Genomic DNA, 19,823 nt, shown 5'->3' on the forward strand with positions numbered 1-19,823 from the left:
GGATGGAGCATATTATTATATGTTATGTTTGTTAATAAAGTTAATTAATTATTTAATTGTGTTTGTTGCTGAAGCAACCATACTTTATTTTCTTGTTATTGTTTGAATAAAACATTTGTTACAATTCCGTTTACTTGTACTTTTTATACTTTTTTATTTTCTTATACTTTAGTACTTTTTTTTATTTTCTTATAAGCATTTCTTTAATCTAAACACGATTTATAATACTGTAAATTGTACAAATATTACTATTCGGATTGTAAAATGATCACTAATTGATATTGATGCTAAAGATAATTGTATAATTCAATTTGAACCGAAGCGATTTCCTCATCATTTAGTAACTGTCTAACGCCTTGAATCTTAACAGACATAATGTGAACTAGAATATTGATTAGAAAATTTAAAAAGTGCATATTTCAGGTCCTGTTTCATTCGCAGTGCAACAAATGTTCCATTTCTTTTCATTTCATCGTAGAACCAATAGAGCTCCTCCCTCTTTTTCTACGTCAACTCGCTGCACTATGCGCCCAAAAAGGGACAAATAAACATTCTCGTACTAATATTCCCTCGACGAGCGCCATCTATCGGACGGTACCGTCGCCACACCAGTTAATGCGCGTGCGTGCTTCTCGTATAAAGTAGGCATGGCTAACTTTATAACTGCTGCAAACAAACGGTTTTTTTGTTATGTTTATCTAACATTTAATTGCGCTACCATTGCGCTGTACAACTGTCAGCAACAAATTAGTGTACAACTTCACTCAGCATTGTGTGCGGAACAATATTTCGCTTCCTTTGGCAAATGACAATGTAGAGCCGAAAATTGTCTAGCAATTAAAAAGTCATTTTTATTGCCCGCTCCCGTTACGCTGGGTCCTGAAAGGGGGTTACAAAACACAACAAATTATATTTACACACAGTGCTTCACGACTTTATGTTGCGAAGGGAGGTTGTTTAGTATACTGAAGCAAATTAATACGAAGGTTACTAAGTTGTGTGAGAAAATACTAATTTAAAAGACACGTATGTACGTTCACAATGGCGTTTAATGTAATGAATACACAATTTTAAACGTTTTTTATGAACCATTTATTAAGTACAAATAAAAATAAAAGAAGTGTAACTTAATTCATACTCTTTTTCTTTTTCTCACTTTTGTCTTATTTGGTATGTTTCACAAGCCTAATGTTAAAGTATTGCTTTTGTATTTAGTATTTCTACATTTTTTTAAAGTATTTATATTAGTGTAAGTATTAGTTAAGTATATTGTATTAGTGCTTGTCATATTTTTGTGTCACATTATGCTATTTATCATATTTATTATGTTATTTTGTGTTATTGTGTTTTATTGAAATTGTTATAAAAGTTTAACTACTAAATCAATAAAAATATGTTCTCACAATCACATTCTTTATTTGAAATATTATCAGCAATTAAGTCAATGAAAAGACTCCAAACAAATCCAAACTACTACTCGGCAGTTAGTGAGCGTGAGCGAAATCATCTTAAATTATCTTGCGATGTTTCATAGTTCCGTTTCTTTGTTGCAACCGTCAAGTTGTTCATGCTTTTTGTCTGCACAAAGAAGAATGCTTTAACAGTTTTAGTTCTTCCTTTTGTTCCCTAACAAACACCCATTCGGTGAAAGAAACAATGAAGGTCATTATTAGATGAAGTCGTTTAGGTATACTTGCTGTGTTTAACACACTCCACTAACAAGCATCCCAAGGACATTACTGGAACTCAATGCAGCAGGGAAAATCTTTGTGTAACTTTCATCACGTGTGCAACTTTGGCTCATAAGGAGGAGCATCCTGTTTTTGATCCAGCACACAGCGCCCAGTCATGCAAAAGCGAGTTCATGCGGTCGAGTTTCTTTTGTTCTCATGGTCCTTAACGGGTCTGTTCGGAATCCACCGCGGAGTCCCGGAGGAAGACATTTAGCGACCACACGCACACACTCAAACCGGGTTGGTATATAAAGCCCCGCGTAGCCACGCCCGCTTCAGTCGCCCGCGAGCGTTCGTAGCGTGTGGACCTACGCCGGATTTTAGCAAAAAAATAAATGAATTTCAGAAAATAAAATCGCCAGGGGGGTTCCTCAAATTCACTCTCTCGTGAGAGCGTGAGAGAATCTTTTTTCCCCATACAACTTCCTTGGAGCTTTTGCTGAAATGATAGAGAACATTGGATTAGAAATTGGTGTAGAAGAAAGTCATGCTTACATTTGCGCCATCCGACCAGTCGTTGAGGGGGTACGTTGTGTACCGTATATAAATGAAGCTGAATGGGAATGGATATCACTGCACGTATGATGCAAAAAATAATTCCTTCGTGCTTTTTGGTATGTTTGCGAAAAAATATTGCATGACAGGTTTGTTTCCTACCATACGGCCGTTCCGATAAAAAATATTAGACGCTGTTTGGTCCCTTTTAACTACCCTCAAGGTGTGTTTTTATGCAAAATCTCTTTAAGCACACAGAAATACGAGGTAGCTGCTACACGTGCTATTTTTTCCCATGAGCGTTCAGACAGACGACCTAGGTAACTAGCACTGTTCGTTTTCGCTAGGCGCCTATACATGCGGAAGGTGTTACTGGTTCTTGTAGGCAGGTAATGAACACAGGATGTTATGTAGGTGCGACTAGGGGAAACCGAATACCTCTGATCAGAATTGAGTCATACCACAAAGCATTGCTTAGCCAAGTAATGCTTACCGGCTAAACACCGACTCGCTTACCAGTGATGCGTTCGGGTACATAGATAAAGAATATGAATGTGAACGATCAATTTAAAAGCTGTTCAGAAGTCCTAAATTTTTCATAACAGTTGTTCATAAGTAGGTCAACACTGTCCTTTACACTTTTATCCAAATCGTATGTTTGAAAGAATTTAAAAATTAAATTTGTGACGCTGAAGCAATCCCCGATATATTTAATCAAAATATCATGGTTAATCAATTGTATAAAAATCTGCAAAAATCTTTAAAAGATACGAAATGTTATTCTTTACAACTTTGTAGAACATCATTTTCGTCTAGCTCTTCAACTTTTTTAGTTATTCGATAAAAACCAAAGCCAGTACGTTACGGACGGCCGCGAGGAAATAGCTAAAGCAAGGCATAGAATTGTAGCGAAAAATACCTCGTTTTTGTCATTGAATTTTATTATTATTTTATCTAAATACCACACGGGAAAATCTTGCAACTATTAGCCCAAAGTGTGGCCAACATATTGTAATCGGTGGTTTGTAAATAAATAATAATTTTAATACAAATAAATGAAGAAAACTGAACGCGCTTTTGCACGCTACGCTACGACCATCGCGACCAAAACACCGTCCGCTGCGGACGCGTTGCTTTCCACATGGACTCATTCACCGGCATTAAACATTCACCCGCAAGGATCGTGCAAGCGCCCGTACACTGCGAGGGCTAGCGTTGCTTTCCACATGGACGCCGTGAGGATCCCACATGGATTCCGACAGGATTCCACATGGACTCGAAAGCTTCCATACTCATCCGCAAGGATCGTGCATGCGCCCGTACGCTGCGAGCAATCCCGATGCGTTCCACATGGATTCCACATCGACCCGCGTCACGCCCCTAGGATCGTGCAGGCGCTCGTACGCTGTGTACACACATGGTGTCTTTGAATGTGTTAGTGTGTATCGATGCGCGATCCCAACGCGCATTCTCGCTTTAGCAGGATGATCGTTAGTGAGGTAGAGGGAGAAAGGGCTAATTGGGATCGACAGCGTACCGTGTATATGCGTATGTGCACGTTTTTTATCTCACTTCGCCTGTAGGCCAGAACATAGCGGCAATAGTATTAATTAGCAGGCGTGGTTGAATTGCACATTGGGCGTGTATCAATCATGCCGGATTGGAACTCGCAAGCAAACGGTGCAGCAACATGCAGCATAGAGTTTTACAGGCGGCGAGAAAGGAGCGAATATAACGACGCCAAACACCACGAACACGCATGACACGGTCGTACGCAAGCAACAGCCCGTGAGTTTGGTTAGTCAGTCGAAAAGTTCCCTCCGGAAAGGGTCGCTTAGCTTTGTGGCGCAACGTGGTGTGGTTCGAGTGTTTGCGCTGATGATCCTCGGTGCATTTCCTGAGCGTTGTCCTTCGTTCGTTCCTCACATCCGGTGTTACGATTGAGCGAGTGTATTTCTGTGTGTGTGCATGTGTGTGTTTGGGGTTGTTTTATCTATGCCACGGTGATCTAGGATAAACTAATTTAAAGGTGCTTGCCATGGATAAACTATCGACCGCAGCGCCGGCCTCGGTTGGATCGGTGTGCGGTGTGACGGACGTTAAGTTTTCCCGTCCACTGCCAAGTTCCTCGTTTAGTATAGAAAATTTGATCGCAGTCAAACGGCGCCACAGTCCGGGAAGATCCTCATCGCCCGAGATCGATCCAGTCGATCAAGGATCGTGTTCTCCACCGGCGGCCGTATCGAATGCCGCCGGTGGACTTTTGCTCGAGGCGTCCCAACAGCAACAGTACCTGGCAGCGGCCGCCGCAGGATATAGTGCGGCCATGCTTTCGTTTAGCTCCTTTCCGCCACTGTACCATCCGTGGGGTGCGACAATCCCTGCCGCCGGTCGCTATCTGTCCCAGGCAGCGAATGAAAAATTGTCCACCCTTCTGTTGCACCACTCGAGTGGAGGACATAAATCGTACCCGGGTGGGGAACCGTGTGCCGGTGCGTTTCCGTCAAGTGAAGCGCAGCAACCGTCAGTGGGAATGTCCTTGCCGGGGGCGGCCAGTCCGAGGGGTGCCAGAAGTGGCGATAAATTGTTCCCAACTGAGGCAGACCTCCTGTCGAAGGTGTACGCCGTCTACCAACATCAGCATCAACATCAGCCACGCTATCACAACACTTCGGGCTCACCTGCGGGGACAGGCTATTCTGGGCCGGTGGAACCGAACGTACTGAATGGGATGGCAATGGCCGGGAATGCCCATCACCAACAGCAGCCACCGTTGATGGAGCAACCCTGTGCAGGGCAGGGTGGTGATGATGGTGGCCTAGAGGATGAGGACCGAACGCGACCAATGGAGGACGGTGGGGAGAGTGCGGATGGGTCGGCGTACAGTGATGACATTAGTCTGACACTTTCACCGTCCGGATGCGGCAAAACGACCGGTAAGTTATTAATGATGGGGTCATGATTCGACAAAACCGCGTGGTTGTCGTGGCATCGATTTTATGCCCGATCGTGGAACATCTTGGCAGACCGGCAAACGTCTAAACGGGTGTTTGCTGTGAAGAGGCCTGTCAATTTCAATCGAATGTGATTTGTCATGATTTAATTTGATTTGGTGCAGTCTCACAAAGCGAGGGTGTTTTACTTTTTGATGTTTTTTAACGAAAGAGTTGACGTTAGTCCTAGTATTATTGGTCGAATAGGCGCAATATTGCAGTGAAGAGAGAAGCAATCAACCGGAGATAAATCATGTTGATATCACGTTGAAGAATTGGGTACGGAATTAAATTTTTCAAGGTATGCCAACACTAAGTTGTTTATTAATATTGCATCTCTACGCTAGGATCGTATTTCCTTGCAAGTGAAGATCGTTGATCGTATAAAATTATACTTCCGTGAATTAGTCGCCCTGTAATCATCCAGGACCAGCGGATGGATCTGTCTTTTCCATTAAATGTCTAAGTCTCTTGAACATTTTCCTAAAAGATCACAATCATACAAACTATTACTTGTTGAATGCATCTCCCTCTTTGATCAGACCGATCTTCTAGCACAACTAAATTCATGAGTTTCCTGTTTGTTAGACGACAGTACTCAAATTTTTTTTGTCTAGTGGTGCTTTTCAATTCAATTAATTGTTTGGTAAAAGTAAATTGAATCATCCATTGTGGATAATGCATTTTTGGATGTTGAATAATCAGGATAATTAATATTCTATTAATCATCATTTTCGCATCGACGCCATTGGGGTTTATATTACACTTTAACTCCAAATATAGCGTGTTAACTTTGCAAGTTAACCATTGGATGAACAATTGGATTTCTCAAGAATTGAATGTCTGGATATGAGATGTAGCAATTACACACACACAAAGAAATGGAAACATTCTTGTAGGATATTTACATAAATCTTCACCTTGATACATTACTCGGGGCAAGAATGCGTATTTTAGTTGTTTTATGCATATCCTGTGACAAATTCTACGATTTCATAGGGTTTGTTCTGCCGAAGATCAATGTTCAATATTGTACGGCGTTAAGCTTACAATCTTCTCATACAGACAATGTTCTTCTTTTGTGGCATTACAACCACAAGAGGTATTGGCCTGCGATTACTGTCTTAAATTGACTTTATTTACACGTAGCAGGATAGCCAGTCCGGATAGATAGATCCGGATGCGATTTGATACCCGATTATATCGTGCCACTAGTATAGAGATCCTCGCCACTAGTATTTGTATCACCGGAACGGGAAATTGATATCTTCTAGCACCGTTTATAGAATAAGGTTTCTGGTTATTTTTGGGTCTCATATTTATCTTTTCTTTCTATCAGCCAGCCATACCACGTAGCTGTGTAGGTCCTAATCCACAAGTTCTGATTAGTATCATGTAGGAATCGCTTAACAGTTGTTACTACAAGCAAACTAAGGAACTCCATAGGAGGAAGTCAGTTAATTTTCACTACTAAAAATCTTTCGTATATTGCCTTCCCTTTGTTGGCCAAAATATATATCTTGGATTGTAATGTGATCGTAACAACCGACTTAGTGGTTACTAGTTGAGAAAATTCCAAAGCACCCAACTAGAAAGGAGTTTTTGACTTTCAATTTCCAAGGATTTTGGGGGGTTAATATTAACCACCAATGTTAATCATCGAGGAGGGGATCTCACTTGCATTAGATGGCGCATATCAAAATACCTCATGGAGAGCTATTTTTTGGCAAAGGTTACCAAACAGCGTGAATTATTATAATTATTTTTTTGTAAAGTAATGTTAAGAAGGAGTTACAGTTGCTTCTACATACAGAAGAGAGGGCGCAAAATACAGCAAGGGCATTGCATTATTGTAAATAACTAATTATTAAGAATAACAGAAATCAAAACAATAATACAATTTTCAATAAAATGTGATTCGTTAAGTACAAATCACTTATTTCTATAGTACTTTGCGGCAAGTCAAAAAATGAAATCATTCTCCTTCCAATCGGATTTTTTGTACCTTGTCTGGTGTGATGCCTTTTCGAGGGAATTTTTTTTGGGAATAACTGGCCTTTACCGTCCCACTCCATTTTGCTCTTGCACAAGTGAACACGCTGAAAGGCGAAGGTAAATGTTCCCGCACCGATTGTCATCTGCTGCGTTCCCCCACAAAAGCTACACCAAACACAAATCACATTCGCATCTCCGGCCACCGGAAGGAGGGCGATAATATTCACTTAAACAGATTATGAATAATTTACAAAACTGTTCAACCACACTGTCCCCGAATGCTACACCTTGTGTGTCCCACCATCCATGACGCTGCTCTTTTTTTAACGCACTGTTCGATCACGTGGCAAAAATCTCGACGGGAAGGAATTATGATTTGATTACCGAGCGCGTGGCGAGGACGACCGCAAAGTAAGTTCTCCCTTAGCCATGTTAAAGCCTCACGTAAATTGACTTTCATTGTAGGCGGTAATGAAAAGTGGCGCTTCTTGTGGCGTACTGTTTGTGCGTGAGTCATTTAACAGCTTATGGCCGGGGTTGAAGGATTTGTTTTGCTTGTTTGCTTTTTTTTGCGAAGGGGAATGTTGAGCATTTTTGTGGACTATTTCGTGATGTTTAGGTTCTATGGTATGGGGTTGTCTGGTGGGAAACGAGCTATCATTTTTCACGCTCAAGATTTTGTTGAGCTAGATTATGGAATTTGCTACAAATTGGAGGAATCGATGTTTAGCGAGTGGGTTAACGAATTAGAATGGGGGCATTTTCGCTTTTTTTTGATAAATATTGTGTTACGAATTAAGCGTAACAGTGATATCAAAATTAATTGTTTTATAATCTGATTAAAGGTCGTTATGAGTGTGAGAAAAACATCTGATACTTCATCTTCGTTATCTCTGGTGTTTACTGATAAATGGATGAAGGAAGAATTCAACAACCAAAGAGATGGAATGAGTTTTAGGTGTTGCTATTTAAATTTAAATTTAAATACATGTTTTTCGCTTGTCGCTTGTGGAAAACGGTTAACAATTACTGATTAAATTTTTTTTCGTGTTTTAGAAAATATAAACTTTCCTTTATGTATGTATGTACTGATGATGATGTCACAATACATACCCATTTACTGTGGGATTGACTCCCCATTGAGATAGACGAATTATTTTTATATAGTGTTGTTAACAAATACACTAATGATTGAGGGAATTAAATAACTTGATATAACACTACAACATATTACATGCTACCGTCCTTTCTACGGTCCGAAAAAACGCACTGGATGTGATTTTACTCAAAAAATCCGCCTACCTCAAATTTCCTCACGTCGAAACTTCTTGCAATTTCGTTTCAAAATGACAGTTATAGATTCAAATTCCTGCTTTGCTCAAATGCATTCCGCTTTTTAGGCGATTGCTTTTGAAGGAAAACATTAACAAAAGTTATTAAATAAGTTATTTTTTTTTACTTCTTAAAAACGGCCTGGCCTTATCAGGACTTATTTTACCACGTAGCAGGATAGTCAGTCCATGCTACGGGAGGACGGTCCGGATGGGATTTGAACCCCAGTCCTGCCGTGTGGGCCGGCGCCGTTTATCACATACAACACCGGGCACTCCCTAACAATTTTTTTTTGATAAAATTATAAAACGTTATCAACCCAAATATATTTTAATTGCTTAAATGTTACTATAACTATAACATCAGTAAGCTTCCAAATTTTAAAATCCGTGTATCTACGAATTCACGTATAAAACTACCTGTACAGGTTTTTTGCTGAGGTATACGGTACTAGATATACGCAGATTCACAGATACGCAAATAATTTGTCTGCACAGAGAGTTTATAGAATAAAACACAAACAAATAAGAAACAAATGATATTCTTCTTCATTTTTTAAACTACGTAGAATGACCAGGCCGTATTTTTTATAGTTAGTTGTTGTAGAAATCCGCTGGTTTCAGCTTATATATTTCACTTGTGGTTAGGATAACGGTTGGAACTTGAATGAATAACTTAACCATGCCGCATAGTCGCATCCCTTGCCCCCCATATGTAACTCCCCCTCTCAATCGACATCTCCGATTTCTGTTCGAAGTGGTTGGAATCTAGTAATGTCCATCCTACTGCTCAATGGTGCTAATCAGATCTGTCTTGATAGTCAACTTTTGTGAATCCTAGGATACAATTCAAATTGGTTGAGGGGACTTATGTCCTTTTATGCCTGGTTATGAGTTTTTTTTCTTTCAAAAATCCACCTGATTAATGCTAAACATATAATTGACAAAGATGTTCAGTAGAGACGAATGAAGCCACCAGGGCTCAAAGTCTCTCAAAACTAAATAAAAAAAAGGATGTTCAGTTCTGAACTTTTAACTACAAACAATATTTTACTGTTGTTGGTTAGAATAACAGTTTGTCAGATAATAAAGATTGTGTAAGGTACACAATACCAGAGCCTTTTGGATCGCAGCGATCTCCTCGTTGGTGAGATCTGTTTTGATTTTGGTCTTGGAATTTTCCTCAACTTGAATGGTAGGCGCTTCCTCGGAGGTCTGGCAGATAGAAAACACTGCAGGAAAGAAAGCAGAACGAATGCAAAAGTGATCTTCGTGGTGACTGGCTAGAAGACTTCTGTGGTTGATACTCGTTTTTCTTATTCCTAAAGAACGGTCAGTTCATATGTTATGGTTGATACTAATAATAGAGAGAAAATTTGTTAGAAATGTGTTTGCATGAAAAATGTCGGTACAGATGGCATTGGAGAGGCTTACAGAAAAGACCGTGGAAATAAAGGTGATTGGTTGAAATGATATACGGAAGCATTCCAGGGAATGACATACTGGTGTTCTTAATTTTATGATGTATTAAATCAATTAAAACAGTGGTCTATTTTTTAACGGATCCCAAATGTGAAGGTCCTTAGCAACAAGGTTCTTCATAGTTTGTAGTTATGTGTGTTGAAGAGTTTACTGTGTATATTCCAGACATTATTGATTTTCTGTTGTATGTTAAGATAATTCAGAACGTAGTGTAAATGTTAATGCTTCCCTAGATTTTTGCATTGCGCTGCATTCATATACAAAATGCCCACCAAGGATGGCTTAACAAAGTTAGCAAGTGAAACAACTGATTACATTAATGCTTAACAACTAAAAGCTCCTAATTGATTTTCAATAGCTCAACTTACACTAATTAGTAAAATACTGCTTGCTTCTTCTAACATACGGGAGTCAGTTAAATTAAATCACCTTTGTGTTTTTGAGTTAAGTAGCAAAGAATGTATTGTTTTACAAAACGGCTATTGAGGTAACTGGTTGGTAGTGGGTTCAGATATGCCCTGTGCAAGATTGAGTGGACCTTGCATATCAATAACCACATTAAAAAATTAAAGCGCTTATTTACTTTTTTTTTAAATCTTTAACAACAACAACGTGTGCTTACTGTTAGCGATGTAAATGTATTGAAAGTAATACAAATTAGTTCAGAACTCTTTTAAAGAATTAAAAGGATTCAAAATCATGCAAATATGCGCTTTGTTTAAACTATTTCATTGCATTAATCATTATAGGGATACATTCAAATACCAGCAGTAAATCTACGATCTCGCAAAATTGTCTGGATATTGAGTTCTATGTTCACTTTAGTCTTCACACATCCATCCTCACGTGAGGTAGCTACTTCTTCGAATGCCTGCCAGGACATAGACAAAAGTGAACTTCATGGTTACTGGCTAGAAGGTTTTTCTGGTTGATATTGATTTTTCTTATTCTCGATCAGTGTTCTTTAAGTAGTAAAGAATGTATTGTTTTTTGTATTATACCGAATGGCTATTTAAGTAACGAGTAGGTAGTAGGTTCATAAATGTCCTCTGGTCTATTGAGTGGAATAATAGACATATTTAAAAATTAAAGCAATTACTTATTTATTTTAAAAACACTTTCACAGCAACAACACGTGCTCACTGTTATAGATGCATTAAAAGTAATACAAACTAGTTCAAAACGATTTGAAAAAATTACAAGTATTCAATTACATGCAGTGTTGCGCTTTATTCAAACAATCAGGAACCAGCAGTATATCTACGATCTACTAAAATCTTTTGCGTTAAAGCAATCTCCTCGTCGGAGAGTTCTATGTTGATTTTGATCTTGGGGCTTCTATCCTCACGTTAGGTAGGATCACTACTACAAAATTCGTTCAACAACATACAAAGATTGTTAGCACAGATGGTATTAAAGTGGCTTAATGAAATGGGAATAGGACAGGTTTTAGGTATATTGTGCTAGTTATATGTTTTTGAAATATTGCTTGTTAACAATGTAATGTAATGTAATATATGTAATATAAAATAAAATAAATAAAAGTAGCAAGAGGTAGGCAAAGTGAGGCTTCAAAAGACTAAACAATCAGGATAAAGACAGGAACTCAAATCAAGAACTTAGGAAGGGATAGAAGGGATAGAACTCAAATAAGTCATCTCAAATTGAGATGAGAATTCTTAAGGTAAAAGATTGCATTTCACGTAGCCATGGTTCGCTACGACTAACCGAAATGCGACGCTTTGGGATTATTAAATGAGGCTGCAGAAAATAGCAGCCAATGTTTAGCTGAGCAATGTTTAGGCGTCAATATAATCAAACAATAGAGAAGTAAGTCTATATGACTTACTTATGATATGTTGATGGAGAGGACATTTTGAAAGGAGGAAAGGAAAGGAGGCATAAAAGCAAAGGAAGCAGAACCTGGTAAAGGATCTCTGCACCCGTTCTATATGGAACCGGGGAACAGCTTAACGACTATTGCTCCAGCAAGGCGACGTAATCTGCTAGTGGAACAGTGCATTCAGACAAATCAGATCAGAAAAATATGGAGTAATGAACTTGATTATACCAAGCATGTTCTGCCATTTCTTACTGACCATGGAATCGATTTGAGGCTAACATTGATGTCAACAAAATCGCTTTCTATCAAAGGTGATAATAAAATAAATGTAGCAAAATATTAGTAAATAAATCAGTTGAAAACACAATGAAACCAGTATATTATTTAATAATAGCATGTCGTGTACATGTAGGGAATGGAAATAAATCTATGGCCATCTAGAGCAGGGGTCAGAGTGTTCACCAAAAAGGGCCAGACAGTAAAAATTAACCTGAAAGTGCGTGTCAAATACTTGAAAGAAATCTTGAATACAGGGTTTACTATCCAAGAGATTAGATTTATCATTTCGAAAAAATGTAGATAGATACGACGACATAGTTGGTGTTGATTTGGATTTGCAGGACTAAAGCTAATCTGATATCGTGATAATTGTATTTTGTGTTCTTTGTGAGCCCTACAATTTTTTTCTTGTTGGCCTGATCAAATCGTCTAGCGGGCCGGATTTGGAACGCGTTCCGGACTTTGCCGATCCCTGATATAGAGTCTTTTTGAGCGCAGAAAAAAGTTGTAGAATGTTTTATTGCAAACGAAAAAATGATTACAATTTTACCGGTGTTTATTAAAGCAAATAACATAAAGGAGGAATGATTGGGTCTCCAGAACAGATAACTTTTCTGCAAATTTCTAGCTTATAAATGGTTCTATGTTCAACGATGTACGGAGAATCGCGGCATTATCTATCATAACTTGTTTAAATTAGTAATTTAAATTAAACTGTTTAGTAAAACTTAAAAGATGAGTATACTTTAACTAGTTTCGATGTGGGTCGAAATGCACATGATAGGTGAAATTGCATAACGAGCACCTAAAGCGTTTTGTTATCACGAATAATGTTAACGGAATAAATGTACTTGTAGCATCATTCCTTAGTATAGCAGAGTGAAGAGCTGGACGGTCATATGGTGCATGTCATAGAGGCGCTGGTTTATATGACAGGACAGTTTAACAGTTCTCATCCGGATCGTAATGCCGTACTAATGGCGGATCAAGGCAAATCTCGGAGACCTCGAGCGAAATGGTAGTTGGCGTCAAAGAACTAAAGATGGATGGCAGATTTAGATCGTCTTAAAGCTCGATGTCCCTTAAAAACCACCTCGCGGCTTCTTAGTCCGCTTATTGTTAGACCGGTTACTGCTCCGTACGCGGTGGATGGTCGATTGACTATCCTGTTACGCTAAATAGTTTCAACCAAATCGATAAATGGCCGGAGAAGCTCAAGAAATTGAAGTGCCACAACAGAAAACTAACTAAGAGTACTAAGAAACTAAGATACTAAGAGTGTACTAAGAGACAATTAGGACAGCTTGACAGGTGTCATTTAGAAACAACTTATGATCAATGTATCAGTGACTAAATGCTGTAAAGAAAAATCTTACAGAACAAGTAGACTTGAGCTGTTTTTTTAACTATCCTTTACTATCTTGTAACAAACAAATCGTAAGGTTCAAACTGTGTTAGCAACAACAGATCACAATTCGCGATTTTCTTGAAGTTATATTTCAATAATATTTACTACTAGAAAACAATAAACAAACTTATTGGAAGGTATTCTATGGTAGGAAAGGTCGTCCTACGTTCTTCCCAGTCACATACGCGTGACAGATGAAAATTACGGTGAATATGGCAAATAGCACGAAAGCACAAGTTATCTTCATCTTGACTGTGTAGATAGGAATTCAATGAAAAGTGAAAATTTATTCGTCATTTTATAGCCATGATTAGCTATTTTACATCACATAACAAAATAAATCTCGCGACGTTCTCGAGCGGTGTAATGAATTCCAAACGATGAAAAAGCATCAACCTACATTTTTACTAATAAAATATATATTTTCAATGCACAACTTCATTGCAGACCTTGGCGACACGGACTCGGATGCCTGTTCGGAAGATGAATGCACGCAAAATTCTTCCTCGTCCGGACGGGTGGGCAAATCCGGCAGTGGAACCGAAACATCCAAATCCCGCCGTCGGCGAACTGCCTTCACGTCGGAACAGTTGCTAGAACTGGAGCGAGAGTTTCACGCCAAAAAGTACCTCAGTCTTACGGAACGTAGCCAAATTGCGACCAGCCTCAAGCTAAGTGAAGTGCAGGTATGATGCAGACCACGTGAAGATGGCTTCAATTTAATCCCGTCCTGTCCCTTCTGTCTTAGGTGAAGATTTGGTTCCAAAACCGGCGTGCCAAGTGGAAACGTGTTAAAGCTGGTCTGAATTCGCATGGTCTCGGCAGTCGTAATACTAGTGGTTCAAGTTCCGGTGCGACCGGTGCGGCCAGCAAGATCGTTGTACCGATTCCGGTGCATGTGAACCGGTTCGCCATTCGTTCGCAACATCAGCAGATGGAGAAGATGAACCTGGTTGGGCCGAAAGCTGAGCTGCGAAAGGCTGACCTTGGACTAGCGGAAACGGGTGGATTCGAGCGATTTGGACTAAGCAAACACCTATCGAAGGTAGCCCCGATGGAAGTGACCATTAATAGGGTGGAACCACAACATCAATTGGGACCAACAGAGGGAGCCTCAAAGGGTTCCATTGACAACGATGTCGGTAACGGTGCTGGTGGAGGAGGCTCAGGAGAGATAGGAAGGGGAGGAGGAGGCGGTGGCGGAGGAGGAACAGGATTCCAGCTGGGTTTGGGAATGTGTTCACTTGCTGCCCCTCCACACAGTGCCTCCCATCCGGTCGCTCTAGTCGTTAATCCGAAAACATTCTAAATCATCGCTTCACGCTAAGTGATAAGGGACGAAGATAACCACAAATGTCCAAATTAGTGTAAATGTGTGTGAGTGCATAATTAAATGGGCTACAAAGGAAAAAAGAAGAAAAAAGTTTGTTTAACGGTTTTATTACATTTGATTAGGGCTTTCTGTGATGGCGAAAAAAGGAAGAAGTTTAATGAAGTTGTACGAACAAATCAGTTGTGTGGACAATTGCAATTGGTGATGATTTAAGTTGCGGCTGAATTAGAATTAATTGGTGCAACAAGTCACAAGAAAAACACTAATTGCTGGGAGACAAAGTGCTGGTTGAAAAAAAAAGTCACATTCGGGGTTATTGTGATGGAGTTATTTATTTACGGAGATATTAAATGACCAGTGTGAAGCATATTAAATGATCGTGGGTACAAAATGAAAAACACAAGAAAATTTGTTTTATATTTTCACCTCAAATTATTGGATTGTAGACCGAGAAACTTGTAAAATATCAACCGTTTGCTATGTTTTGTTCACGACTCAGGCTTAATTTGTCTCAAAATTAAATTCAAATAAGTATAAAGTTCTTATATGTAATTTGCATTTAATACAAATATTTTTTATTGTACTACAATGACTTCAATTGTGATTGCCTTATATTTCATTTGATTTCTCCATTCATCCAGCTGGTCAGACCAATTAAAAACAAATAAAAATTCAAATATAACAAAATAAAACATGTGCCGCAGAAAGCACCTAATTTTAAGCTACAAAAAAAAACAAAAAAAACTTAAAACAAGCAATAAATCACGACGATCACGACGACCGTCTCCAAAAGTGTACATATAAAATAACAGACTTACAGAAGAGACAAAACTAAATAAGAAAATAAATAAGAAAACAGATAAATACGGTTAAATGCATGTAAAGCTGTTCAGTGATGTAAGGAAAGTAATAAAACATAAATGATCAAGAAAAGATTTTACACCACAGTGTGTTGCAGCAGCGTATTTTATGCTTGACAAGATGCAAACGAATACATAAAAAAGTGGTTTCAAAAATTTTTAGGACAAAATAAACGCCATCAATTAAAGTCATTAATTTTTCAATTAACCATCTGCTAACGAGTCCCGACTCGATGTAAATCGTTTCCACCCGTATACATAAATTAATATGAACATGAATTAATCCACCACATGAAGGTTGCTCCCGGTGTAACGCCATTGCAGCACTTCCAGCCGATAGAACGACAATTTCTATCCCGCCCATACCATTCATGCGAAACGTTTTGCGTACCGTAGTGTTCCTTTCCGGCAGGCATCTGGCTGCGTATGGGACGAAGGGAAATTTCGACGCATTGTTGGGTGAGATTTCGGGGCGGGATTTTTCTCGCCGTTTGGCTCAGATTGTTGCGAGCTACGGTTCGCTATACGCACAGTGATTACATTAATTGTTGCCCTTTTTATATTGTTCCTTATTAGTGGTAGATGCCGTAAGCTGCACACTACAGCAACAAAGGGATGTGATCACATCGATGGTGTGAGTGTGAGGTTGTAGTTTGATGCTTCGTAAGCAAACTGGTGTGTAAAAATCGATTAATAAAACTGCTAACGGCCCCATGGTACGATCACCTTTGCCGGTCGGTTCGGATCGAGTGAAAGCGACGTAAGGATAACAAGGACATCGATTAACGTGGCACGTAAAGTCAACAGATTCTAGTGGCGTGACTAAGTGGGACAATTTCACGCACCAAATTGTGCCCTAGCCTGTGTGTTTCGGGAATGTTCATTCAGGAATTACCTTCTTTCGGTTTCTATGTGCATGTGTGCTTTTTTTCTTTTTATTTCGTTGGCTCACCACACCGTTTGGGCCTTTTACGTTTTGGTTAAACGACGTCAAGGGATTCGGGAACGGCCTACACACCCCTAAATCATTCGCCCCTTACTATCGGTAGCTCGTTCATTATCCCAGGTGTCTCACGCCTTTTGCCTGTTCGTGGCATTATGGCATAAAGACAACCACACGGGAAGCTGCCAAAGAAACGGCAAGGCAAAAAGCCAACAGCCCGAACCATGTGGCCATTGTTGTGTACGTATTGGATGTACAATACGGTTCAATGGTACCATCAGTGGACGGGCACTTTTGATGTGGGTTTTTCTTCCACTCAGAGCCGGGTTCGTGTCTGTGTCATTGTGTTTTTTTTTGTTCGGTAACATATTAGGCCGACACCGACGACACCGATTAGGAGGGGAACTGATTGGGAATGATCTTACTGGAACCATCAAAGCTGACATTTGGGTGAAATCACACGGACGGCAGACTTTCATCGTCGATCGAAGCTTGTCGAAGCACCTTTCCGTTTCAGTTTCGCTTGGCAAATTGCTACTAACTGTCGCTTCAGTCTTTGTTCTCGATTGTTCAGGCAACAAGGACGTGTCTAACGTTATAATCGATCATCGATCAATCAATCAATATCAATAACAGTAAAAGGGGTATGAAGTGTTCTGAACAGAAACAGTTCGTTGTGAAAATGTGGCAATTCTGTTTTTTCTCTATTATTGGATTGGTCGCTGATTATGGTCGCGAATTTTTATGTACCCTATTTGAACAAAGAATGATCTTAATTAGACTTAAGAATGACTGTTCTTAGCGTTTTTGCTAGCGAAATTAAAAAAAATTTAGAATTAAATTTGAAAGGGTTTAAAATTTTTGAAAGCGGTCATCATCATTACTTTTAATCTTATTTACTTGGCGATAGTAGCTTTCGTTGATAATTTTTTCGGGGATTTTTCGTTTTACCTTTCGATTTTGTTATAAAATTCTAAAGCTATATTTTAATTAATAAAAAACGAGTAAATTAAGTTTGACTATAAAGATTGGTTTCATTCAAAAAGTTCAGTAGTTTTTCAAATTATCTTCTGGTTGTTTCAAAGAATAATATCATTTGTATAATCAATGCATTCTACGCAAATATGTTAGACCGTTGCTTAACAGCCACCGGGGCAAAACGGGCAAATTAAGGGCGACTCTTTTTTCAGACGATCTGTGTCAGTCAATCGTGTGTGCCTAGTTCTCAACCAAGCTTTAGTGTGAGGGAGAGATGAGAATACTCACTCTTTTCAGTGAGTTGAAACAGAGTGAAAGAGTGGTTATAAGGATTTGACTCTTTTGCTCACGCTTTTGAGAGTTATAAAAATATTACTCCTTGGCGTTTTTGCTCTCTCACTCTCTCTACCGACTAATGACTCACTCTTTTGCGTTTCAACTCTTTCAATACATAAGAGTGAGTAAGTATAACAACAATACATAAGAGTGAATAAGTATAACGCAATACATAAGTAAGTGAGTAAATATAAATATTAATTATATTTCATAAATTGTAATATATGTTTTGTTTAAATTAAATACGATTATTGAGTGAGTGAGTAAAAGCCCCAAGGAGTGAGTCATTAGTCGGCAGAGAGAATGAGTAAAAACGCAAAGGTGTAAGTAAAAGAGTCATAAAAACTCCCAACGTTGTGCTTATGATGCACATAACAACACGATGAATGCGAATCGGAATTCAAATGTATTTTTGTTATAATAGATGAATGAAAAAGAAGGTAAATGTAACGAAAATTACGATCTATCTAACAGCACATGAAAAGTTTCGAGTAGATCCAAAAAAATCCTTTAGTAAAATGCAACCTGGTACATTCAACAGCGCTTAAAATGAATTTTAATATGAACTTCATAGCGACTGATTAGAACATTTTTCTCTCTCTGATAGTGATGACTGAGGGAACAAATGATGAGCAGTTTTTAGTACCGAGATAATGCATGACTAAGTATATTTTTTTGTAAATATTAAACACTAGTAATCGGCATACGAAGGGTGTTAGAACAGATGGTGTAAATACTCGACCTTGGAAACAGAACAAATTGTATGTTGTGCCAAAAATCTGTTTTGGTATCTCTTATCGTGGATAAAGGAAACAAATTTCCTGGTAACATATGTCCGTTTATAGAAGTAAGATGCTGGTATTTGTGTTATTATGCAAATAAAATGTTGTATGATGGTACTTGGTAACAGATTTTATCGGATGGCACGTGGCTGTCCGAGGAGTAGGAGTACTGCCGAACTCGTAGAGCTTTTCCCAAGTTCCATCTCACTCCGTTTGATTATTTTTGACTCCTTTGCTAGGTACAGATGACTGATCGCACTTTTGTAGTCGTTCAAAATTGCAACTATTTTGAGTTAAAGATCAGCACCGATGTTGAGATACATGGTAGGGTGCTTGCTCGATTCGATCATTTTAAAGTTTGTGGAAATTGCTTCATTCAAAATGTTTATGGCGATAGTTGTAGGTACATAGCTGAGACTGCATAAAACTTTTATCTCCTATTTGCTGCCCATTCTCACTCAACTCGAAACCTTTTTCTGCCGTCGTCACAAAAATGATGAAGAAATCTTTGTACTAAACTAGTAGCGTTGGGATTTAATAGTTTACTAAATGTTACATTTATTTTCGTTTTGTAAACAACTAAACTTTACGTCTACACGAAATTAAGTGCAGTGAATTTATCCTTCTTTTGGAAAAATGTAAAAGTATGATCTTGAAATTTTTTAAATGAAACTGCATTCTCCAGAGTGGATATACAGGGTCGAATCTTCTAAAACTATGTGTTGGTTCAAAAAATGTAACCAGAATACATATGTTTTGCAGTACGAACACTTGTATCAACCACATGTTGAGTTTATGGTAAAAGAGGTGTGTTTCTAGCCTCAATCTACAACAGCAGAAGCTAACGAATGATTTGCGGATTAGCAGGTGATAGGAAATAATTGTGAAATATTATATTTGTAGAAAAGGGAAAACAAATCAGATTTTTCTTAACAATCCAAAACTTAATGTGTTAGTGTCTTTGATTTATTTCAACTCTGGAAAGATTGATTTTTTTCAAACCGGAAAGAAGTCTGATAAAGTTATCCAGAT

At 38.6% G+C, this 19,823-nt stretch overlaps 1 protein-coding gene across 1 annotated transcript; it reads left to right on the forward strand.

The window, feature by feature from the left end:
* The first annotated feature begins 3,873 nt into the window (after nucleotides 1-3,873).
* LOC125767184 (homeobox protein unplugged) lies at nucleotides 3,874-15,258 on the forward strand. The gene is made up of 3 exons (XM_049433497.1): nucleotides 3,874-5,164; nucleotides 14,007-14,245; nucleotides 14,308-15,258. The coding sequence occupies exons 1-3, from the start codon at nucleotides 4,267-4,269 to the stop codon at nucleotides 14,866-14,868; spliced, it is 1,698 nt and encodes a 565-aa protein (XP_049289454.1). The 5' UTR covers nucleotides 3,874-4,266; the 3' UTR covers nucleotides 14,869-15,258.
* Nucleotides 15,259-19,823: the final 4,565 nt, after the last annotated feature.

This window comes from Anopheles funestus, chromosome 3RL (assembly GCF_943734845.2).
Source record: "Anopheles funestus chromosome 3RL, idAnoFuneDA-416_04, whole genome shotgun sequence".
NCBI classification, from domain to species: domain Eukaryota; kingdom Metazoa; phylum Arthropoda; class Insecta; order Diptera; family Culicidae; genus Anopheles; species Anopheles funestus.